The 25,317-nt window shown below is 41.6% G+C and overlaps 1 protein-coding gene across 1 annotated transcript in view; it reads left to right on the top strand.

Annotated features, from left to right (window-relative positions):
- Nucleotides 1–25,317, top strand: part of VPS13A (vacuolar protein sorting 13 homolog A) — a 153,830-nt gene that overhangs the window by 31,414 nt on the left and 97,099 nt on the right. The window contains exons 13-28 of the mRNA XM_069961812.1: nucleotides 648–819; nucleotides 1,616–1,678; nucleotides 1,809–1,941; nucleotides 2,837–2,931; nucleotides 7,818–7,960; nucleotides 8,317–8,518; nucleotides 16,962–17,076; nucleotides 18,623–18,759; nucleotides 19,659–19,791; nucleotides 19,894–20,011; nucleotides 20,960–21,101; nucleotides 22,654–22,738; nucleotides 23,261–23,442; nucleotides 24,566–24,722; nucleotides 24,809–24,888; nucleotides 24,986–25,045. Coding sequence (XP_069817913.1) covers nucleotides 648–819; nucleotides 1,616–1,678; nucleotides 1,809–1,941; nucleotides 2,837–2,931; nucleotides 7,818–7,960; nucleotides 8,317–8,518; nucleotides 16,962–17,076; nucleotides 18,623–18,759; nucleotides 19,659–19,791; nucleotides 19,894–20,011; nucleotides 20,960–21,101; nucleotides 22,654–22,738; nucleotides 23,261–23,442; nucleotides 24,566–24,722; nucleotides 24,809–24,888; nucleotides 24,986–25,045 — 2,017 coding nt within the window. The remainder of the gene's footprint in view (nucleotides 1–647; nucleotides 820–1,615; nucleotides 1,679–1,808; nucleotides 1,942–2,836; nucleotides 2,932–7,817; nucleotides 7,961–8,316; nucleotides 8,519–16,961; nucleotides 17,077–18,622; nucleotides 18,760–19,658; nucleotides 19,792–19,893; nucleotides 20,012–20,959; nucleotides 21,102–22,653; nucleotides 22,739–23,260; nucleotides 23,443–24,565; nucleotides 24,723–24,808; nucleotides 24,889–24,985; nucleotides 25,046–25,317) is intronic.

Here is a 25,317-nt window from a genome sequence, read left to right as displayed (position 1 = left end):
GGAGCAGAAGCTTTTTGCTTTTGAGTGGAAAACCCCATTTAGAGCAGGGATTCACTTCACTATAAGGGGGATTTCCCACTGTAGTAAACAGCAGTGTGCAATGCACTGCTACTTACTGTATGTCCAGAGGAGGTAAGCCATGAAGATATTGCATCAACATTTACCTCTACACTCTGTGGGCCAGGCGCTCTGCACCTGACTCATAAAGTGTAAAAACCAATAAAACTGATTTACATTATTCCCTATAGGAAAACTCTGCTCAGTTCTTGAACCACTTAGTTCACGAACTGCCTTCGAGAATAAATTGGGTTCGAGAACAGAGGTATGAGTGTACTTTAGAATGAATTTGGTAATAATTTTAGTTCCATCAGTGTTCTGGAAAATTCAAAGAATGGTATGATTCATAGTATAGGATATGATTTGTTGAGGAGGACTTATACTATCCTCTGACTATATTGCATTCTATAGATAAACAGCTTGTAATTTTAAATTCTTGAAACGCACACTCTACCACTTTAGGCATTATATTTTCTATTGTGAATACAATTTCGTGGTTTGATTTGACTTCAAACTTTATCAGTAGTTTACATTCTCTTGCAGTTAAATAGATTATATTGAGAGAATGTACTTTTTTTCCAATGGTATAGGTGGAATTATGCAATAACTGGCATTCTGGAAGTCAATGTAAAACCCCGCCTTAATATGTGGTCATGGAAACATATTCGGAAACACCGTCAAGAGATGAAGAAATACAAGGAGTTGTATAAAACCAAAATAACGTCAAAAAAACCCTCTGAGGACATTATGCGTAAGACTGAGGTAATGCTTTTATATACCTGCATCATGTGAAAACCTTTTTGCACAATATTTACAGGATCACTAAACTTATAATGATAAAATATGATAAAATAAAACAAGAAATATATTTGGCCGGTTTGTCAGTTTGCTGTATTTTTTGGTTGAACCTTTGTATATTTTAGATGCTTATTTGCATTTTGAAAAAAAAACTAGGATCAAAGGAAAGCCAGAAACTAAAGGGGTTTTCCAGACTTAAATGACTGATGGCCTATGCTCAGAATGTAATAACCTGACACCCCCGTTCAGTCGGAGAGCCGCAGTGCCCACACTACATAGTAAACAGGGCCAAAAGCCATAGAGTGTTCATTGTGTATTTGTGGGAGCTGAGCCACAGTAACTGGTGCCACCACTACACAATAAGCAGTGTGTGACTTCTGTCCCCATTCACTGTGCATGTGCTGATCAACGATTGATGGCCTAGTCTTAGAATAGACAGTCAGTCAGTCAGTCATTTCAGCCCAAAAAAAACCCTTTACGTAAGATATTAAATACTTAAATTTTTTGTTCATTTTCAGTGTTCCTTTACATAGTTTAATTCTTAGACTATGCAGGGATGATTGACACTAAGGGGTCTCTCTGCCCGTCAATCATCTCCGCACTGCACACTGGCAGGCGCAGAGCTGTGACTAGTCACGGGCAGCACCCTGTCCAGATGACTAGTTGCCGCCCCTCTCCCGGCTTTACCCTATAAAGGCTCTTTTTTAAGTGACTGTGCCCATTTTAAATAGTTTTAATTTGTGAAAACTCAATGTTACAGGAGCATGAAGGGACTCTGGATATATTTTGCATTACTCTAGCACGACAACAGGCAGAAATGGAGGTAAGACCAGTATATATATGGGCTTTTATTTTAATTTTTTTCAATTTTATTGTTTGAAAATTGTAGGAACAATGTATTGAGGAACAGGAAGATTCATATGTAAACTCGTGCTATCACTTACCACTTTCAGGCAACCAAAGCTGGCCTTAAAATATTCAGACCAGGAGCAAAAGATGAAGACAGTAATTCTAAGGGTTGGTTTGGTTGGATGTGGGGCTGGTCTGGAGAAAATCCAGAAAAAAAGGAAGAGGCAAAATCTGGAGGTACGTGTTTGCTATCATTATGTAAATAATTTACTATGGGATCTGTTATTTTTATTGTAAGATTTGTAACTGTTGCTTCAGAACAAGCAATGTCTGGTTCCATGATGCATTATTATAATGCTTCCCATTATCTTTGATGGCAAGAAAAATACAGTCTAAGCTGTGTGTCTGTGTAAACAGTTATACCTACAGGTGATCAGTGCACAACATTGGATCTAAAAGTGACATGTAGTTAGTAGGTACTACACTCACCTTAAATTTGTTAGACAATGTATTGTACGTAAAGAATTCCAAGATCCTTTTATAAATTACCCTTAAAGAGCAAGTCCCATGAACGGTGAAAAATGGCAGGCGGGGGTGGTTGAGAAAAAAAGTGAACTCACCCGTCCCCTTGCCTCCATTGAGCAACTCGGGTGTCCTGTTCATTGTCGCTGGCTGTTATCTTCTGCAGGAATCCAGGTATGTCACGTACCCGGCTCCTGCAGCAGCAATGTCACAGCCTGGCTGAGTAATTACCCAGTGTCCCGCCCCAGTCACTGATTGGCTGGGCGGGCAATCACTCAGCTGGGTTAGCGGAGCTGCAGGACCCTGACTGAGTTGAACAGGACCTGGGAACAATGCTACAGAGACACAGGGATGGGAGAGATGGGTGAGTTCACTTGTTTGTTATTTTCTCACCCACCCCCACCTGCCTGCCGTTTTTACAGTGCATGGGACTTCTCCTTAAACATCTCTCTTCATCTAGTTAGAAATGCTAGGTGATCACATAAAGTATAAATTGAACATAATGTTTATTATCTGTTATGAAATATATATTAGTAATGCTGAATAATAAGTAATGATTTTAAACAGGAATTTGTACTGTTTAGTCAGTGATTGTTGTGCGGTTTTAAAGGTATTGGAGAACTGATGACTCCTGAAGAGAAAAATAAGTTGTATGCAGCAATTGGATACAGTGAAACAGCGGTGGACCCAACTCTCCCAAAAACAGTAAGCGTAATGTTGGGTTAATGTCAATGGCCAAATAAATTATAAATCATCCGATTCTGGATCCTAACAGAATATCCAAGAAATCTAATGTTCGAACCAGGGGTGTATGTAATTTCCTTTAAAATGTAAATTATAAAAATGTAGATTTGTTAAAGAAATAACATTTTCAGTAGGTTTAACCCCTTCATGACCGAAGTCATTGGTGCTAGGATGTCCAGGTCAAATTGGAGCAATGCTCCTCCCAATCTTCTAAGAGCCATAGCCCTTTTATTTTTCCACTTACACGGCTGGTTGGGGTGTCATTTTGTGTGACATGATCTCCAGTTTTTGTTAGTATCATATTGGCGTAAGAGAAAAATTTTGATTGTTTTTATACATTTTTTTTTCTAATATATAATTTTAAAATATCAGCAATCCTGTTTGTTTTTTTTGCTGTTTACCGTGCAGGAACAGTACTGTTATATTTTAATAGATCGGACAATTCTGCATAATAATATATTTATTATGTTTATTTTTCATATTTTTTTAATATTTTATTTGTATAATGGGGAAGGGGGTAAAATAAATCTTTATTGGGGCATTTTATATTTTATATTGCATACATATTGCATATACTGATGAATGCTATGCTATGCTATAGCATTCATCAGTATGATCAGCAATCTGTACATAGAGTCTGCCTAAGATTGAACAGATTGAAGATCCGACAGGACTAAGGCAAGTGATTTACCCCCGCCTGTCGGTACAAGTGATCGGGACTCCCACAGCCATGCTGCGGGGGTCCCGATCAGTCAGTGACAGGTCCTGTCACTGACTACCTTAAACGTCGTGATCGATGTGAATTGCAGCATTTAGGGGGGTTAATGACAGGCAGCTGCGTGACCCCTGCTGCCCGTCATTAGCTCTGCAGTAGGAACATATATATACTTATTATGGACGTGAAGGGGTTAAAAAATGCTCATGTTGGGAATGCTCATTATGTGATGCTACCATACACTAAATGGAAACTAACAGTAGGTTAGAATTCTACATTCTGCTATTATGTTTCTGTAGCACACGCAATGCCGAGGATGAAGGTCAATTTCTTACCTTGATCCTCAGCGCCATTTTCGAGTAATCTTGATTGTATTGTAAATAAGGCGGTTTAGTGCACTGAGGGCTGGACCACTACCCTCAGTGCACTGATCAACCCCGCTGGCCCGTCTCTCCTGTCTCTCCTATTGATTATTGGGGCAATGCTTTGCAGTGACATCATCACTGCAGAGTGCTGCATGAATATTCATGAGGAGGGGCGAAAATGGCACTGAAGATTAAAGAGTCACTGTCGTATTTTTTTTTTTTTGCAGAAATCAATAGTCCAGGCGATTTTAAGAAACTTTGTAATTGGGTTTATTAGCCAAATCTGCCATTATCTGCATGTAAAAAGCCTTTTCCCAGGTCCCCCCCTCCTTCCTCTTTTTCATCCACTCTGAAAAATCTGAAAATTGTGACTTGTTGCAGGAGACGTACCCTGTCTGCTCTAGGGAGAGGGGAGGGGGGAGGAGGAAGGAGGGAGTTAGCCGGCAGCAGAAAGCAGATAACAGAGGATTACAGGCACGGAGCTGGGTGACAGCTGTAATCCGAGCTCAGACAGGTCACTGGTGATGGTCAGAACAGATAACGGGTGAGGGATTTGTAGATTAACTCTTTGTTGTCCTGTTTTGGTCTTTTCTTTAGCTCTCTCCATAGGAGAACAATGAAGACAGGGGGGAGAGCTTCAAACTGCTTTTTCATGATAAAAATGCATTTTTCTGATAATAAACCCAATTACAAAGTTTCTTAAAATCGCCTGGACTATTGATTTCTGCAAAAAAAAATTTCACGACAGTGACACTTTAAGGTTACCTTTATCCTCAGCACTCTGACTTGCTGTTAGTTTCCCTTTAACGTTTAATAAAAACACTTACACTACTGTTCAAAAGTCTGGGGTCACCCAAACAATTTTGTGTTTTCCATGAAAAGTCACACTTATTCACCACCATACGTTGTGAAATGAATAGAAAATAGAGTCAAGACATTGACAAGGTTAGAAATAATGATTTGTATTCGAAATAACATTGTTTTTACATCAAACTTTTCCTTCTTCAAAGAATCCTCCTTTTGCAGCGATTACAGCATTGCACACCTTTGGCATTCTAGCTATTAATCTGTTGAGGTAAGCTGGAGAAATTGCACCCCACGCTTCTAGAAGCAGCTCCCACAAGTTGGATTGGTTGGATGGGCACTTCTGGCGTACCATACGGTCAAGCTGCTCCCACAACAGCTCAATGGGGTTCAGATCTGGTGACTGCGCTGGCCACTCCATTACCGATAGAATACCAGCTGCCTGCTTCTGCTGTATATAGTTCTTGCACAATTTGGAGGTGTGTTTAGGGTCATTGTCCTGTTGTAGGATGAAATTGGCTCCAATCAAGCGCTGTCCACTGGGTATGGCATGGCGTTGCAAAATTGAGTGATAGCCTTCCTTATTCAGAATCCCTTTTACCCTGTACAAATCTCCCACCTTACCAGCACCAAAGCAACCACAGACCATCACATTACCTCCACCATGCTTAACAGATGGCGTCAGGCATTCTTCCAGCATCTTTTCATTTGTTCTGCGTCTCACAAACGTTCTTCTTTGTGATCCAAACACCTCAAACTTGGATTCATCCGTCCACATTTTTTTCCAATCTTCCTCTGTCCGATGTCTGTGTTCTTTTGCCCATCTTAATCTTTTTCTTTTATTGGCCAGTCTCAGATATGGTTTTTTCTTTGCCACTCTGCCCTGAAGCCCAAAATCCAGCAGCCGCCTCTTCACTGTAGATGGTGACACTGGTGTTTTGCGGGTACTATTTAATGAAGATGCCAGTTGGGGGACCTGTGAGGCGTCTGTTTCTCAAACTAGAGACTCTAATGTGCTTATCTTCTTTCTTAGTTGTGCAACGCGGCCTCCCACTTCTTTTTCTACTCTGGTTAGAGCCTGTTTGTGCTGTCCTCTGAAGGGAGTAGTACACACCGTTGTAGGAAATCTTCAGTTTCTTAGCAATTTCTCGCATGGAATAGCCTTCATTTCTAAGAACAAGAATAGACTGTCGAGTTTCAGATGAAAGTTCTCTTTTTCTGGCCATTTTGAGCGTTTAATTGACCCCACAAATGTGATGCTCCAGAAACACAATCTGCTCAAAGGAAGGTCAGTTTTGTAGCTTCTGTAACAAGCTAGACTGTTTTCAGATGTGTGAACATGATTGCACAAGGGTTTTCTAATCATTAATTAGCCTTCTGAGCCAATGAGCAAACACATTGTACCATTAGAACACTGGAGTGATAGTTGCTGGAAATGGGCCTCTATACACCTACTGTATGTAGATATTGCACCAAAAACCAGACATTTGCAGCTAGAATAGTCATTTACCACATTAGCAATTTATAGAGTGTATTTCTTTAAAGTTAGGACTAGTTTAACCCTTAGGGGACACAGCCAGTTTTCATTTTTGCGTTTTCGTTTTTCCCTCCTCGTGTATATAAGGCCATAGCGCCTGCATTTTTCCACCTAGAGACCCAAATGAGCCCTTATTCTTTTTGCCTAAAATGTGCCGGGAAACCAGAAAAAAATTATATGTGTGGTGAAATTGAAAAAAAAAAATGTTTTTTTTTTTTTATTTGGGGGGGGGGGTTGTTTTTACTCCGTTCGCCCTGGGGTAAAACTGACTCGTTATATATGTTCCTTAAGTTGTTACGATTACAACGATATGTAACATGTATAAATTTTGTTTGATTTGATGGCTTGTAAAAAATTAAAACCTTTTAAAGAAAACATATGTTCCTTAAAATCGCTCCATTCCCAGGCTTATAGCGCTTTTATCCTTTGGTCTATGGGTCTGTGTGAGGTGTCATTTTTTGCGCCATGATGTGATCTTTCTATCGGTACCTTGATTGCGCATATATGACTCTTTGATCGCTTTTTATTACAATTATTCTGGATTTGATGCGGCCAAAAATGCACAATTTTGCACTTTGGGATTTTTTTGCGCTGACGCCGTTTACCGTGTGAGATCAGGAATGTGATTAATTAATAGTTTGGGCGATTATGCATGCGGCGATAGCAAACATGTTTGTTTATTAATTAATTAATTTATTTTTATTTATAAAATGGGGAAAGGGGGGTGATTCAGACTTTTATTAGGGGAGGGGATTTTGTGTTATTAAAAATACATTTTTCTTTTACTTTACACATATACTAGAAGCCCCCCTGGGGGACTTCTAGTATATACACTCTGATCTCTCATAGAGATCCATGCAGTATAGTTATACTGCATGAATCCATGAGATCGGTGTTCTATTGCTTTTGGCTGCTGCATCCAAAAGCAATAGAATGCCGAGCCGGGATCAGCGCCATTACGGCGCAGACCCCGGCCGGGGATGGATGCGGGGATCGCCCCCCTGCAATCGCGCCGCAGGGGGGCGATCCCCCCACTAGACCACCAGGGATGGATATGAGCAAGTATTTAGAAGCAGCTGTCAACTTTGACAGCTGCTTCTAAGTACTTAATTAGCGGGCACGGCGGTCGGACCGTGCCCACTAATAGCCTCGATCCCGGGCTACATGCGGCACCCGGGATCGCGGCAGTTCAGAGGGGGGTCGCCGCGCGACCCCCCTCTGAACTCCCATAGCGGCACGAGGACGTTCAGTAACGTCCTGGTGCAGCTATGGGTTAAAGTTATCTTCATTGAAAAGTACAGTGCTTTTCCTTCAAAAATAAGGACATTTCAATGTGACCCCAAACTTTTGAACGGTAGTGTATATTTGTATTTATATGTACATCCACTCATACAGGATTTCTATTATGATATTGTTTGCTTTATAGTATGAAGCTATGGTTGTATGTGTCAAGCTGCTGAGCATGTCCATTCAGTTACAAGAAGATAAAGGAAAATCTGAGCTGATTAATCTCGCCATAACTGATCTGAGCACAGTGTTAAAGCAGCGTCCTGGTGCACAGGCACTTAGGTGAGCAGTGCAGAGCTTTTTTTATGTATCATTAGATATGTATCATTAGTTTATACTTTTTTCTTTTTATCACAATCCTCAGAGCGAAAAAGAGTGTGTCTTGTTCTCCTTTCCATCCTTTTACCACCCATTAATAAGTGTGACAAGCCTTTCTGCTTCTATAATAACACTGTGCAATCTGCATCTACATGTGTGGATTATGTCACCTGCTGGTGGTGCCCCCTGTTGATAAGCAGCCCCCTAAACGTATATGGGCACTGCCGAGTAATAAAAAATGCATGCTGAAATTATTCATTATAGAGTCTAATAAGTAACAGTATTTAAAAAAAATTTCAATTTTTTTTTGGCTCTGACAGATTTGAAGCCCAAGTTGGTACATTTGAGATAACGGGCATACCTGTTGGCAAAGACATACCATGCCTGCTGTCCTCACGAAATGTGGTGGTGGACAATAACACTTCACTGTTGAGTCTCATGTTTGAAACCAATCCTCCAGATGAAAGTGCTGATCAGAGGCTAATAGTAGATTCTCAGCCTCTTGAAATAATATATGACGCTGTAAGTACCAAGAAATTGTGTTTTTACTTAAAAAGGTATTCCTACCTCATATGGTATTTAGTTAGGGTGGTGGTCTGATCTTTGGGGCCCCCATTTGGCTGTAGGGGAAACAGCAATGATTCATGATCACTATTTCTTTGCTCAATACTATCCTCCTGCGCAAAATTGCAATACAGGGGGTTAAAAAAACATGGCCACTTTTTTCCAGAGACAAGACGACTCTAGTCGACTCTAGTCTAGTTGGGTGCAGGTTTTGCAACTCTGTTCCATTAAAGTGAATGGAGCTTAATTTCACACCACACCTGAACTGGAGACAAGAGTGGTGCTGTCTCTAGAAGAAAGTGGCCATGTTTTTCTAATGCTGGATAACCCCTTTAAATTAATAGGGTCAACTGCAGCTACTTGCACAGCTGGGTGGCCAGAAACGCTGCTCTGCAGGGAAAAACGGTGCCGCAGCACTAAATCAGTATTGTGACATATAAAAATATGTTATCACTGTATGAGATGGTAATACCCCTTCAGTTTGTATGAAATTAAATGTCTTATTATGAGTACTTTTTCATGTCCCTGTACAATTTTTTGAGAGATTAATTTTTTTTTCTGCAGATTTACTTATGCCTTTTTTCCTTTTAGTTTAGAAAACACAGGAATAAGTTCTGATATGGTTCCCTTCCAGCACTGTAAAAAGCTCCTGTGCAGCTCGCAGCAAGTACAGGCAGCAGCTTTATACCTGAGAAAATGATGTTTAATCCCCCCGTGCGCGGCAGGGAGAGGCACAACAGGTAGTTATCTAAGCGGCTCTCCGCCCATGTCTAGTCACTGCTCTCTCCCTGTCCTCATGCTCGGCGGGGATGAGTGACAGACAGAGGCTTGTTACTGGTTCCTTTGCCTGTCACTCATTCCCGCCAAGCGCATTGACAGGTTGAGAGCAGTGACTAGACATGGGCAGGGAGCTGCCCAGATGACTACCTGCCGCATGCGGGGAGATTAAACTTAAAGGGGTTGGCCACTTTATAGTAAAATTGCTTAGTAACTGTACTCACTATATATACTGACAGCAGCTCCATAGAGCTAATATCAGACTCCCGTCCTCCATGCTGTGCTGCCCTGCTCTGTGGTGTTTTGGTCCATTAGAGTGCTTACATGGAGGAGCATGTGACCATGCCCCGCCCCCAGTTTCCACCACTAAGCCTGTATATGTCTATGGAGGACACAGTGGACAGGGCATGGTCACATGCTCCTCCATGTTCTCCTATGGACTGAAACAAAACAGAGCAGGGCAGCACAGCCTGGAGGAGGGGAGTCTGATTTTAGCTTTATGAGGTACAAAGGGAGCTGCTGTCAGTATATACATTGAGCACACTTAATAATACTTTGTACTGGCCTATTTTACTATAAAGTGACCAATCCCTTTAATTTTCTCTGGTATAAAACTGCTACTGCAGTACTTGGCTGGTACTTGCCGCGAGCTTTATACAGTGCTGCAGGGAACCATATCAGCCCAATTGGGCTGATTGGTTCCCTTTAATAGCTGTCAGCTGAAGCCAACAGCCTTTATTCCTCCAGTCACCAGCAATCCTCCACCGAACATAGACCTAAACCATGATGTGTGGGGAAGCATATCATTACAGTAGAACCTCTGAACCTGTATACCCGGGTATAAAGTGTCAGTGTATTAATTAGATTTGTTCTAAGGTGCCCAGGAGGCCAAGCTAAAGGTATTGTTTCATCTGAGTTAATCAGTGGAATTAGTGTATACCTGTAGTGCATAGTTGGAGGAGTTCTGTATACCCACAAAGTATAGTTTTTAGGGGTCTCGCATATCTGTAGTGCATAGTTGGGGGGGCTGTATACATGTAGTGTATAGTTTGGGGTCCTATATACCTGTAGTATATAGTTGGTAGAGGTCCGGTATACCTGTAGTGTAAAGTTTGGGGGTTCTATATACCTGTAGTATATATTTGGTGAAGGTGCTGTATACCTGTAGTATATAGTTGGTGAAGTTCCTGTATACCTGTAGTGTATAGTTTTGGGGTCCTGTATACCTGTAGTGTATAGTTTGGGGTCCTGTATACCTGTAGTATATAGTTGGTGGAGGTCCTGTATACCTGAAGTATATAGTTGGTGGAGTTCCTGTATACCTGTAGTGTATAGTTTTGGGGTCCTGTATACCTACCTGTAGTATATAGTTGGTGGAGGTCCTGTGCACCTGTACTGTATAGTTTTGGGGTCCTGTATACCTGTAGTGTCCTGTATACCTGCAGGGTCCTATTTACCCGTATGGCAGTGTTATTCAGTCACAGTGTGTCGGTATTGGTCATGTCTGGTATGGCGATGTTATCCAGTCACAGTATGGCGGTATTGGTCAGGTCTGGTGTGGCGGTGTTCTCCAGTCACAGTGTGGCGGTATTGGTCAGGTCTGGTATGGCAGTGTTATCCAGTCATAGTATGGCAGTATTGGTCAGGGCTGGTATGGCAGTGTTATCCAGTCATAGTATGGCGGTATTGGTCAGGTCTGGTATGGCAGTGTTATCCAGTCACAGTATGGCGGTATTAGTCAGGTGTGGTATGACAGTGTTACCCAGTCACAGTATGGTAGTATTGGTCAGGTCTGGTGTGGCGGTGTTATTCAGTCACGGTATGGTGGTATTGGTCAGGTCTGGTATAGCGGTGTTATCCAGTCACAGTATGGCGGTATTGGTCAGGTCTGATATGATGGTGTTATCCAGTGACAGTATGGCTGGTATTGGTCAGGTGTGGTATGACAGTGTTATTCAGTTACAGTATTGTGGTATTTACATAGTTACATAGTTAATACGGTTGAAAAAAGACACATGTCCATCAAGTTCAACCAAGGAGGGGATGGATACAGGGAAGGGGGAGGGGTGATAGGTTCTATACATATGCATTTATATTATTTTGCTCTAAGAACTTGTCTAGCCCTGTTTTGAAGCCCTCTTCTGTTTTTGCTGTGACCAGATCCTGTGGTAGACTGTTCCACAGATTCACAGTTCTCATGGTAAAGAAGGCTTGTCGTCTCCGGAGATTGAACCTTTTTTTCTCCAGGCGGAGGCAGTGCCCTCTTGTCCTTTGAGGGGGTTTTACCTGGAACATCTTTTCCCCATATCTCTTGTAAGGGCCATTTATATATTTAAATAAGTTAATCATATCTCCCCTTAAACGTCTCTTCTCCAGACTAAACAAATGTAATTCTTTTAATCTCTCCTCATAACTAAGATGCTCTATTCCCCTTATTAGTTTAGTTGCCCGTCTTTGTACCCTCTCCAGCTCTAGAACATCCTTTTTATGAATCTGGTTCCAAAACTGGACGGCATACTCCAGATGAGGCCGCACCAAAGCTTTATAAAGCGGTAATAATATATCCCTGTCCCGAGAGTCCATGCCTGTTTTAATGCATGACAATATCCTACTGGCCTTAGAAGCCACTGACTGACATTGTGTGCTGTTCTGTAGTCTATTATCTACAAGTATACCCAGATCCTTCTCCATCAGTGACTCTCCCAGAGTAACTCCCCCCAGGACATATGATGCATGCGGGTTATTAGTACCCAGGTGCATAACTTTACATTTATCCACATTGAACCTCATTTGCCAAGTGGACGCCCAAACACTCAGTGTGTCTAAGTCATCCTGTAACATCTGCACATCCTCCATAGACTGTACTGTACTACAAAGCTTGGTATCATCTGCAAAGATAGAAACATTGCTGTTAATTCCATTCTCAATATCATTAATAAACAAGTTAAACAGAAGAGGGCCCAGTACTGACCCTTGGGGTACACCACTTATTACCGGGGACCATTCGGAGTAGGAATCATTGACCACCACTCTCTGGGTACGATTATTAAGCCAGTTTTCAATCCAGTTACACATTAAATTTTCCAAACCGATAGACTTTAACTTACCCATCAGACGTCCATGAGGAACTGTGTCAAACGCTTTTGCAAAATCCAGGTACACTATATCCACAGCCGCGCCGCCATCCAGGCTTCTACTTACCTCTTCAAAGAAACATATTAGGTTGGTTTGACAGCTTCTGTCCTTAGTAAAACCATGCTGGTTATCACTTATAATACTATTAGCCACTACATATTCCTGGTTGTAGTCCCTTATAAGCCCCTCAAATAGTTTCCCCACAATGGACGTTAAGCTTACGGGTCTATAGTTACCTGGGGAAGTTCGAGAGCCCTTTTTGAAGATCGGCATTACATTTGCCTTACGCCAGTCCCTCTGCACAATACCAGTAAGCAAAGAATCACGGAATATTTCATACAAGGGTAGTGAAATTACAGAACTGAGTTCCCTAAGAACTCTGGGGTGCAATCCATCAGGCCCTGGAGCTTTGGTTACATTGAGTTTGTTTAATTTATCTTGGACCATATCTATAGTAAACCAGTTCAGTACATTACATGTGTTAGCAGCACTGGCCCCACCCACCTCAGTACTGGCCCCACCCACCACAGCTCCATCCTCTTTTGTATATACAGAACTGAAGAACCCATTAAGTAACTCAGCTTTCTCCTGATCCCCAGTTATTAATTCCCCTTCACCATTATTTAGGGGTCCTACATGCTCTGACCTTGGTTTTTTTGCATTAATATATTTGAAGAATTTTTTGGGGTTTCTTTTGCTATCTATGGTTACCTGCCTTTCATTGTGAATTTTTGCTGCTTTTATTACATTTTTACAGGTTTTGTTGACTTCTTTGTAATGTTTAAATGCTACAGCTGACCCCTCTGATTTATATTTTTTGAATGCCCCTTTTTTCTCATTTATAGCCCTTCTAACCTCGGTTGTAAGCCATGTGGGATTTGATTTTAACCGTTTATATTTTGTTACCCATAGGAATATATTTGGCAGTACAGTTATTTAATGTGGATTTGAAGATTTCCCATTTATTAGCTGTATCCGTATGTGACAGCAGCCGCTCCCAGTCTATGCCCTGAAGTTCTGCCCTTATCCCAGAAAAATTGGCCCTTTTAAAATTAAGAGTTTTTGCCCTCCCAACATGTTTTTCTTTTCTACACTTTAAGCTAAAAGTCACTATATTGTGGTCACTATTCCCCAGGTGTTCATGGACAGTGACATCCCCAACCAGCTCAGCGTTGTTAGAAATAACCAGATCCAACAAGGCATCACTTCTAGTTGGCTCCTCCACAAACTGGCCCAGAAAATTATCCTGCAGGAGGTTAAGAAATTCCCTCCCCTTTGTGGTTTTAGCTGAACCGTGACCCCAATCTATATCTGGGTAGTTGAGGTCCCCCATTATCACTACTGTTCCCTCCCGGGCAGCCCGCTCTATTTGTCTATTCAACTGGCCATCTACCTCCTCAGTAATGTTGGGGGTTCTATAGATTACACCAAGAATAATTTTTTCACTCTTTACCTCCTTCTGTAGTTCTACCCATAATGCTTCCACATCATCACAGTCATCTCCCACTATTGCATCTTTTACACTCACTTTAATATCATTTCTGACATACAGACATACTCCTCCTCCCCTTCTGCCCACCCGGTCCCTTCTGAACAACGTAAATCCCTGAATATTGACAGCCCAGTCATGTGAGGAGTCCAGCCATGTCTCAGTCACACCAACCACATCAATGGACTCCTCCAGAACCAAGGCCTCCAGCTCCCCCATCTTGCTGGCTAGACTTCTGGCATTAGTAACCATACACTTTATATTACCATCGAGTTTAACCGCTTCATTATAAGAAATGGGATTTATTACTGTGCTGTGGCTACAATCATCCTCACTGTTCATCCGCAACATATGGATCTCCCTATCCACTGCTCTTATCCTCCCCCCACAGGACCCTTCTCCTCCCACCTCAATGTTTTGTCCCCTCTCTAACCTATCCGCCACTATATTACATACTACATTGTCCTCCTTCCACATCCCTAGTTTAAAGACCCCTCCACCCCTTCTAGGATTCTCTCCCCCAGCACAGCGGACCCCCTTCCATTAAGGTGCAAATTATCTGCGGAAAACAGATTGTACCCCAATGAAAAGTCAGCCCAGTGCTCTAAAAACCCAAACCCTTCTCCTCTACACCACGACTTGAGCCATGCATTTAACTCCCTAAGCTCCCGCTGTCTTTCCTGCGATGCGCATGGCACAGGCAGTATTCCAGAGAATACCACCTTGGAGGTCCTTCCCTTCAACTTAGCACCTAGTTCTCTAAAATTATTTTTAATAGACCTCCACCTACCTTGTATCCTGTCATTGGTTCCCACATGGACCACGACAGCTGGGTCATCCCCAGCCCCCCCAAGTAATTTATCCACCCTTTCCACCACATGCCGAACCCTGGCACCAGGGAGACAGCAAACCATTCGGTTGAGGCGGTCTTGGCGACAAATTATTCTATCCGTCTTCCTGATTATAGAATCCCCTACAACCACTAGCTGTCTAGGCCTACCTACAATACCATCCCGCCCACTACTAGTTGGACTGTTCCCCTGGCTGTTAGGGAGAACAGGTTCCACTAGAGCTGCCATTTCTGACACGGATGCCCTTGCATCATCACCTAACTTGGCAATTTTGCTTGGGCATATAGTAGGAGAAGTGGCCTTCCTTTTCTTGGATCCCTTACTGGTCCCTCTAACTACATTAACCCAGCTACTTACTTGGGCCTCCTGATCTACATCACCACCCTCCATCTCTAACCCACTGACTTCCTGCTCAGTGAGCCGAAGTTCCCTCTCAAGGTGGCCAAGTTCCCTCAGTGTTGCAATATGCTTCTCCAGATCTCTAACTCGAGCTTCTAGATGGGCAACATGCTCACATCTGTCACAGCGGTACTCACCCTGGAACACCTGCTCCAGTTGTGCGTACATGCGGCAGACTGCGCACTGAATGAATCCTTCCATCCTGCTAGCCATCATCCTCAGTGCAACAAAAAACAGTGAAAAAGAAAGAGATTTAGCACTTACCAGAACTTGTAACTCCTTCTTTCAACTCCACTTATTTTCAACCACTTGTGAGCAAGCACACACAGTGAGTGCTGAGCCTTGATTTAAGCACCTGAGATCAATTAACCCCACCCCCAGGTGCAGAGCAGACCAGAGAAAAAAAACTGTTTGGACCTGTTTAACTAAGCAACTATGGCACTAGCTATCTATGCACTGCAGCAATGCACACCACACAATTGCACAAAAACAACAATATATCAGTCACTCCAAACCCACTGAATCACCAACAACTCCTTTTTTAAACTCCACTTATTTTCAACCACTTGTCAGCAAGCACAGTGAGCAAGCACAAGTATTCGTCAGGTCTGGTATAGAAGTTTTTTCCAGTCACAGTATGGCGGTATTGGTCAGGTGTGTTATGACAGTGTTACCCAGTCACAGTATGGTAGTATTGGTCGGGTCTGGTATAGCGGTGTTATCCAGTCACAGTATGGCGGTATTGATCAGGTCTGATATGATGGTGTTATCCAGTCACAGTATGGCGGTATTGGTCAGGTCTGGTGTGGCAGTGTTACCCAGTCACAGTTTGGTATACCTGTAGTGCCCTGTATATACATGTACTGTATAGATGGAGTAGGGGGCCCTGTATATACATGTACTGTATAGATGGAGTAGGGGGTCCTGTATATACATGTACTGTATAGATGGAGTAGGGGCTCCTGTATATACATGTACTGTATAGATGGAGTAGGGGGCCCTGTATATACATGTACTGTATAGATGGAGTAGGGGGTCCTGTATATACATGTACTGTATAGATGGAGTAGGGGGTCCTGTATATACATGTACTGTATAGATGGAGTAGGGGGCCCTGTATATACATGTACTGTATAGATAGAGTAGGGGCTCCTGTATATACATGTACTGTATAGATGGAGTAGGGGATCCTGTATATACATATCCTGTATAGATGGAGTAGGGGGTCTACCAGTTATTACTGTGGATGTTGTGAGGCAGCTTCCCTAGCAACCATTGCTCCCTGTGAAAATGAAAGCAGTAATCCTATTGGTTGCTAAGGCTCCAACTGCCGTGTCTGCTGCAGCTAATTATATCACCTGTGTGTGCAGTGAGGAGATTTTCCCATTCATCTCTATGGGTCGTTCTTCCCCCTCCCCCTCCCCTCCTGTACATCTGGCGGGGACGGGACCTTCGCAATAACCTTCCCGGGCACCCAATGTATCTGTGTGCCAAATTTGGGACAGACAGACAGACTTTCATTTTTATGATATATATATATTTATTTATTTATTTATTTATTCACCTAGCCAGCCTGCCATCAGACTGACTACTCTCTGACAGTGCTGTAGGGCAGCTGTGAGCTGTTAGTCCTGATATTAGATTACAGCTTAATGGAGAAAGAATCTTTCCAGTAACATGTTTAATCCAATTTACCTTTTATCACTGTTGCTGTATTTTTGGTGTGTTGTTTTTTCCCCTTATATGCTAGAAAACTATCAACAATTTAGTGGATTTTTTCCAACCACCCAAAGATGTCCATCTGGAGCAGCTCACTTCTGCCACTTTAAATAAATTAGAAGAGTTCCGAGATAAAACATCAACAGGTAAGATCCACTGTCTTTATGTTTGTTTGTTTTTTCACAGTGATTCTTAATATTTAATAGGTCACATGTTCTTTTTTTTTTTCTTGTCAGATATTGTACTAAGGCTTGAATCACACAAAGCTGTTTTTTTGGAAAACTACCTCTGGAGTTTTTGTGCCAAAGCCAGAAATGGCTTCAAATAGGATAGAAAATATAAAGGGAGGACTTGTATTTCTCTTTCCTGTTGGATCCCTTTCTGGTTTTGGCACAAACTGTAGTGGCATATTACAGCCTAAGGCTCGTTTTGCTGTCTCTTTCAACAATAAGTTTAGTGAGGTTAGTTGGCTGTTTTCAGTAAATTAAATGGGTTGGCCACTGTATAGTAAAATTATTTAGTGTACAGTATTAGTAACTGTACTCACATTACTTACTGACAGCAGCTCCCTGTGTGCCTCATAGAAATAAAATCAGTCTCCCCTCCTCCAGGCTGGGCTGCCCTGCTCTGTGGTGTCTATGGGATGGCTGACATGGAGGAGCATGTGACCATGCCCCGCTGCCAAGTGTCCACCACTGAACCTGTATAATGAAGGACACTGAGGGTGGGGCATGGTCACATGGTCCTGCATGCGTGGCCATCTTATGGGCAGAATTACCACAGTGCAGGACAGCACAGCCTGGAGGAGGGGAGTCTGATTTTAGCTCTATAAATGCTATAAATGCAGTTAATAATACTGTACACTGAACGATTTTAGTATAAAAGTGGCCAACACCTTTAAAAAAGAAAAAAAAAAGTAGTAAAGCTGTTCCACTCTATTCCACCTCACCATATATATGCATGCCCTGTTTGACTGAGCACACAAGTGTTCACAGTGAGGAGACTCAACTCTTCTGGCAAAGTGTCTAAGCAGCTAATTTAAAGGGATATTCTCCCCCCCCCCCCCCAAAATGAATTTTGCATTAATACGTTGCCCACCCATAGCTTTCCATCTTTCAAATATAAAGTTATTATGGATTCTGCACAGTTTTGATGTTATCTAGGTGCCCCCACCCCCACGGATTGCATAGAATCATCAGCTCTCAGTCCAAACCGACATGTTCCCTGCTCCCCGGCATCATGTGTCCTCAGTCTCTTCAATGGGCCGGGTTAGTGCTTCTAACCCAGCACACTGAAGAGAGGGAGGACACTGACAGCTGCTGCTGCGGATCACTGTCTCCGTCTCTGGCTGTGTGTACATTGCTTGGCTGTGTTTGTCAGACTCATAAAGTTGAATAAACTGGCAGTGACGCAGGACCCCCATTCTCCTAATCATTGGGGGCCCGCTATGCCTACTTTTGCCTTACCTCTCCCCTTTTTTTACTCCTAGCTATGCCCATAGCTTGGTTGACAGTGAGATTTATGTTAAGTAGTATAAAAAAGAAGGAATTGGTTAGGGTAGAATATGAAGTATAAAAACTTTCCAAAAGGCCCAAATCCTCTTGGTTAATCTGCATATGTGGGATGTAACTTGCGTGTACTAGTACTAATATGTGGGATGCCACAAAGTAATTGTGTGTTTTAATTTTACAGGTCTACTATATATTATAGAGACCCAAAAGGTTTTGGATCTAAAAATAAACCTAATGGCTTCATACATCCTTGTTCCCCAAAATGGCTTTTATGATAGAACCTCAAACTTGCTTATTTTGGATCTTGGTAGTTTGAAGGTAAGTGTTTGAGGATTTGCTCCATTTTAGTGCTTTTGTATATTTTATGTATAAGATTTTTCAAGGCAATGCTCCCGAAAATGCACGCACTTGGGTGTATGCCATAAAAAAACAGCTTTAATTAATACCGGACCTCCGACTGTGCTTTGGTCTGGATTTATACTTTGTCAATGGCCCTCCAGCTGATCGCTTGCAAGACGGATAATGTTCCTCACTGTCTCACCATTTAGATTGTGTTGCAATTCTTGAGATCTTCCCTGTCAAACATATTGCTCTGTTTTGAACATATTGTAGCACTTGGTGCTGCAGAATTTTTATTACTATTCTAAGCTGGCTCCAGAAGTTGCAACTCTTGTCAGACATTTTGGAGGTTTTGGAAAACTCTGCTCACCCAGCATGTATATATGTAGTAGCATAAAAGATTTAAAGGGGCTGTGCAGTTCCTTTACAGCAGATCTTGTCTACCTTAGCTAAAAAAAGTATAATTTCACATTCAATTCCAAAGAAGAACAGGAGGAGGCCGAGGTTTTGTAGGGGTTAGTGTGAGGGTATGAAACAATACCCAAGTGCTGTATAAACCAATTTCTGCAGTAGAGGGAGTTCATATGATGTTCCAATATGTATACACAGACCCTACTCTTCTCTTTCCATCACACTGTGTTACTGCATGAAAAGCCCTGCTGTAGGGAATATTATTACATTCAATACAGAAGGCTTTCACGGTGCTTCTGCTCATATTAGTGGACATAAAGCACAGAAGAACAACTATAAAAATATAGTAATGTATATAATGAATGTGAAAGTTGCAAATAGCTGGTGCTTTTATAGGACACTGATGCACATCTTTGCAAAAAGCAATAAAAAATGGAAATGTAATATTTTTACTTTTTATCTTTGAGATGACCAGTAAGAGTCGCTCTAACCTGCCTCGCCTGAAAGTAGGACAAGACAGCATTGAAGACATTATGTCAAGAGCCTATGAAAGTTTTGATGTACAGCTTAGCAGCATTCAGCTGCTGTATAGTAGACATTGTGAGTAATATGCTATTGGTGCTTCTTACAGTATCTACTCGGTATTGGATGTCTTACATTGCTTTTTATTCTTCTATTGTATATATTTGTTGTTTTTTCTAGGTGACAACTGGAAGGAGGCTCGCACACAAAAGCATTCTGCACAGCATATCCTAGAGCCAATGGATCTTAGGGTGGATTTTAGTCGTGCCATGGTAGTCACTGATGCCAGGATGCCCAAGTAAGCATTCAGATTCACATCTTCTCACATTTACACAAAAACACAAAAAAATGCAACAGCTCACCGCAGTGGCAAGATACAGGCCCACTACAGACATGAAAATAGTTAAAAGCAGCCCCCCAACTGCTAAAAAAAACTTCCACAAAAATAATGAGGCTCTTGGTTATCATTTGAAAATGGTGTAAACTGCCCCACCACGTTACAGTGGCCTCATAAACGGGGCAGTCCTACACTGTACTATGGCCTCTCCATGGCATGAAATACGCCTATGCTCTGGGCATGCAAGATCCATCTTATACCAGCACAAGTAATTACACCACCTGGGTGGGATAGGTGGAGTGCACAACCAAGTAAATGCAGCCACTCCCCCGAATGGAACACAGATCACAGAATTTTTGATGTGATTGATGTTAATAATATGACCTTTACCACCTTATGCCTATAGACCACTTAAAGGGGTATTCCGCTCAAACTAAACTTTTAATACATATACAAAAAACACTATGGGCTTAATTTAAAAAAAAAAAAGTACTATTTTATTAACATGATTGTTCAATAGACATAATAAAATACAATAAAACTAACTATATAAATATTTAAACAAATAACCTCAAATAATAAACCAAATCATAGCATCCGTGCACAGATGTAGTAATGCCAGACCAAACTCTAATATAAAATGCAATAAATCCTGCCAGACCTAAATTTAATCATTCAGCCATCCCCCTACTAGTTCAGCAGTCTCCAACATAAAGGCCTTTAGCAGCAGAAATATAGAGTTTTTTTTGTCAAAGGATAAGCTTATCCATGATAGTGCACCAGCCCACATGTCCCAACGTAAGTTTGGCTTTAAACACTTCCTCAGGAAACTCAGTCCATTTAAACGATTATTATTGAACACTATTATGAAGCATTTTGTTATTTGTTTACCTTCAATTCTCTTTTCAGATTTAAACTGTTTGGAGAGCTGCCTATACTTTCTGTAAAGATTTCTGATGAGAAGCTGAAAGGTGTCCTGGAACTAATTGACAGCATTCCTAAGCCAGAATCATCATCTCCTCCCCCATCTGCCAATCTTAGGAAAGTTCCTGTTAGTATTTTTGTTCACATGTTTTGCACCTGCATGAAAACTTTCCTGAATGCATGTAGGAACACCAAGGGACTATTTTAGAGCGGTACGCTTGGCAGTCATATATTTTTTTAAAGATATTGCTGGGGTTGCAGAGAAATAGTAAACAGCCTGTTTTCACCTAACATGCTCCTCCCGGAGGTCCTCCTGTCATAGCAGCACTGTGCTACTTCACTCAACGATTGGCCTAGTGGGCTGTCAATGCCAAGATAAGTTTGTCTCAGTAGTAGTGGCAAAAGAATTCAACAGGGGGCCCAAAGACATTACAGGAGAATCCCGGGGGAGGGTGGTAAGTGAGAATAGGCTGCTATCCCAGCAATAACTAAAAAAAATATATATATAATCTGCAGTAAACCGGGAAAAAAAATCGACTAAAGTCACCATGTATTGCATGGACTGACCTGGCCTGTCAGTAGTTAAGTACAAATTAACAGTTCAGATGTTTGTGATGTATAAATTTTGGGTATCTATACCAGCTTAAAGGGCATCTAGCAGGAGGTTAGACTGATCTAACCTGCTGCTAGAATCTGACAGAGCAGGGAACGGGTGTGGCTGTACCTCTGTTTAAAGGGTCCATTGCATTATGTTACTAAGGCTATGTTCGCACTACGTAAAACTACGGCCGTAGTTCTCGCTGCAGAACTACGGCCGCAGTTTTGCGGGGTGGGACATAGCTTTATTTTTAATGGGATCCTGGCCGGAGCGTACACACATCGTATACGCTTCGGCGGGGATCCCGTGCGGTGCCGGAAAAAACTGACATGTCAGTTTTCTGCGGCCGGAATTCAGTGAATTCCGGCCGCAGAAAGACCTGTCAGTGCACACAGTGAAGCGAGCGGCTGGAGCCGCTCGCTTCACTGTGTGCTATGGGGAGCTGTGATGCAGGCACGCGCTGATGCGCCCGCATCAGAGCTTTGCAGCCGGACGGATCATCCGTCCGGTACTTAAGTACCGGCCGCGATGATCCGGGCACAGACCGGCTATTCCGTGACCCGGCCAGTCTGTTACGTAGTGTGAACATAGCCTAAATGTTACTTTTCTGAATATGTAAATGAGGCAGCTCATTGCATTCAGAGGAGCAGTCCTGCAGCTGTCAGTGCACTTATTCCTGCAGCATGCCTCCTTATAAATCTAGATAACTGTCCTCTGCAGTGATGTCACTTCTTAGTGCACCGAAACAGCCCCTGTCCATTCTTCTAGCTATACTGAGCTGCCCCTCTGCAGTCATAGCCGCTGCAGAGGGGCCACTCAGTATTCATTAGGGGGCGTTGCTGGAGGAGCAGATGGCAGCCATTTTGGTACACTGAGAGGTAAAGTGACAGTAGAATGCGGTAGTTCATGTAATTCCCCAGCTTGCAGCAATCCTTGTCCTACTAGCTCCATTGACAATGAGTGCAGCATGTTGTGGGTCAAACTGCTCGCTCTTCTCGTTTTTTTTCAATTGTTAAAAACCAACCTATTAAGTTCTAAAGTATTAATTTTAGTATCTGGTTTTATCATCTCAACTTCACAGAGCCAAAAGTCGCCTCCAATGACTACACCTCAGCTTGTCGCAAAACATCCTGATTTAGTGGCCCTACAGTCAATCATCGAATCTGGTAAAGACCTATATAGTTATCCACTTATAGTTCAACGATGTAGTATATTACTAATACACCAGGGACACCAGTTTATAGATAACACAATAGCAGGGGTTCTTAGAGCATGCTCACACAAACAATAGGGTTTGGAGATGATCATTTTGTCGATGTTTATTGGGCATGCCGTAAAGCATGTCACTAAATACTGTTAAAAACAATCTTAGACAAAATGTCAGTCACTATAATGATGTACTACAAATTAAATGTAAAAAAAAAAAATCACAAAATTGAAACAGATTGCAAAATTAAAAAAAAGGTCTAGTTCCCATATCTGGCCCTAATATTATGACCTGAATATTGTGTATTTTGGTCAGCATTATATTCTGCTATAATCTAATCATTGTTTGTGCAGTTGTATCCAGAGTATTTTTGGTAATATTTCTAATACCAAAGCTTTTTATTACTTGTTGAACATGCAGTTTTGTTGCCCAGCTTAGTGTATTGGTCTTCATTATTTTTTTTTATTTTTAACATCTTCAGATTTAGAATCCGAATGTGATGAATTCTATGATGCCCCCACCAGTCCTGTGGAAGATATGCCTTTCTTTGAAGCCGCCAATGGCTCACTAACTAGGGGTAACAGCATGAGAAGGAAGAAACTGGCAAAGCAAGAAACCCTAAAAAACATGACAGAGTTCCAGATGAGATTTGAGATACCAGTTGTAAGTCATAAGATAACTAAAGATTGGAAATATATTAAAATGCTGGGGAGATTAAACAGCACCTTTATTAGGAAATCCAGCAGGTCAGAGGAACAAAAGCTCATAAGAGCCACAGTAGAACAAGCACAGACGCTTCATCATGTTAAAGAAAGTAACAGCTGACTGTGAGGAATACCAGAGGACTAGTCATGCACATATGAAAACTGACACAGGAACTTTAGAGATTGCCGCTGGCCAGTGCTATGTAATGAATGTTGACATTGAAGTACACCATGTCTGATCAAAAAGTACTGCCAGCTACACACTGTATGCTGTGTGTAGAAGAGAGAAAGACTACATATAAGTTAGCTGATGTTTGGACAATAGCTATGTTCTGTCTCTCCCAAAAACATGCATGCATCGATTGGCCAAGTACCAAGTATGCATGTTAATTTACCAAGTTGAGGTGGGTAAGCTGTTGGGGAAAAAAACAACCCTGGATTCTGCAGCAGAATGTGCTATTGATGTGCTATGAAACATTGTTCATTGTACGCAGTGATAACAACAACACAATTAGGAAAGCGGTAGAGTATAAGTTCACCGGCACTACCTGATTAATTGGCTCTCTTTACAGGTGCAGGACAGAGTATTGTAGATATGTGCTGTGTGGAGGTGCTCCTCATAAAAAGTTCACTGAAGTATATATATATATGCTGTATATACGAAATATGTAGGAAAAAGAAAATGAGGGTACTCACCACTTAAATGTGCACTGTCTTTCATCTGTAGTAAACATACAATTCAGCTGGTAAAATTCATGTCGGGCACGGACGCCAAACACTCGTTCAGTGATTGCATTCACAGCTGTATCTTGCGCATGAATCTGATGAAGCGCGCATGCGCGTGATACAGCTGTGACGGCAATCACTGAACGAGTGTTTGGCGTCCGTGCCCAACATGGATTTTACCTGCTGAATCGTATGTTTACTACAAATGAAATAAAGACAGTGCACATTTAAGTGGTGAGTGCCCTCATTTTCTTTTTTCTACATATTTCGAACATACACAATTACATTCTATCTGTACATTATTTTACTGGATTAACATTACTAGAGGTCACACATTTCTTGTTAATATCTGACAGGTGGTACTGCAGCTGTGTAAGCTGTCTGAAGATACCGAGATGGCTGTCTTGCAGATGGAGGTTTTGGGGCTGGGCACGGAACTTAATGTTCGAACGTTTGATATGTCAGCAAATGCATTTCTTAGAGAGATCTCTTTAAAGTGTCCCCAGTATACAGGTAAAGTCTTATTCATTATTGACTTCACAATTTCTCTAATAAAAAAAATAGAGAACTAACATTTCTGCCATTTATTCCTGTTTAAGATGATGAAGAGAAACCTGTTCATCTTATCACGACATTGGATAATACAACAGATGATCTTTTAATCATTGAGTATATCAAGGTCTGGGGAAAAAAAGAAAATAATTTTGCAATATTTTAGCCCTTTTACAGTTTTTATGAGTTTTAATCAAACATATTTGATACTTTGTATACCTTAGGCGGATGTAAATGGTCCAGAATTCAAAACTACTTACAAGAATATTGAACAGTCAATCAAGGTATGTTTAGCAGCAGATGATATTTTTATTATCTTATACAGTATGCTGTCAGTGGAGCATACAAAATAATAAATAAAAAAAAATGACCCTCATAGCAAAGAATGGGTGAGTGCTGATAAGACTAAGGGTTTGTGGTTTGTCTTTTTTTACAATATTGCTTTAATAGTAGTTCACTTTATTTAATCCATGGTAACAAATACAGTGGCACTTTTACTAGACAATCCCTCGAGAGGCACCCAGTGCTAATCCATTCATTCTATGTTGTTGTCAGT

This window comes from Dendropsophus ebraccatus, chromosome 3 (genome assembly GCF_027789765.1).
Source record: "Dendropsophus ebraccatus isolate aDenEbr1 chromosome 3, aDenEbr1.pat, whole genome shotgun sequence".
Lineage (NCBI taxonomy): Eukaryota > Metazoa > Chordata > Amphibia > Anura > Hylidae > Dendropsophus > Dendropsophus ebraccatus.
This window is presented reverse-complemented; position numbering and strand designations above follow the sequence as displayed.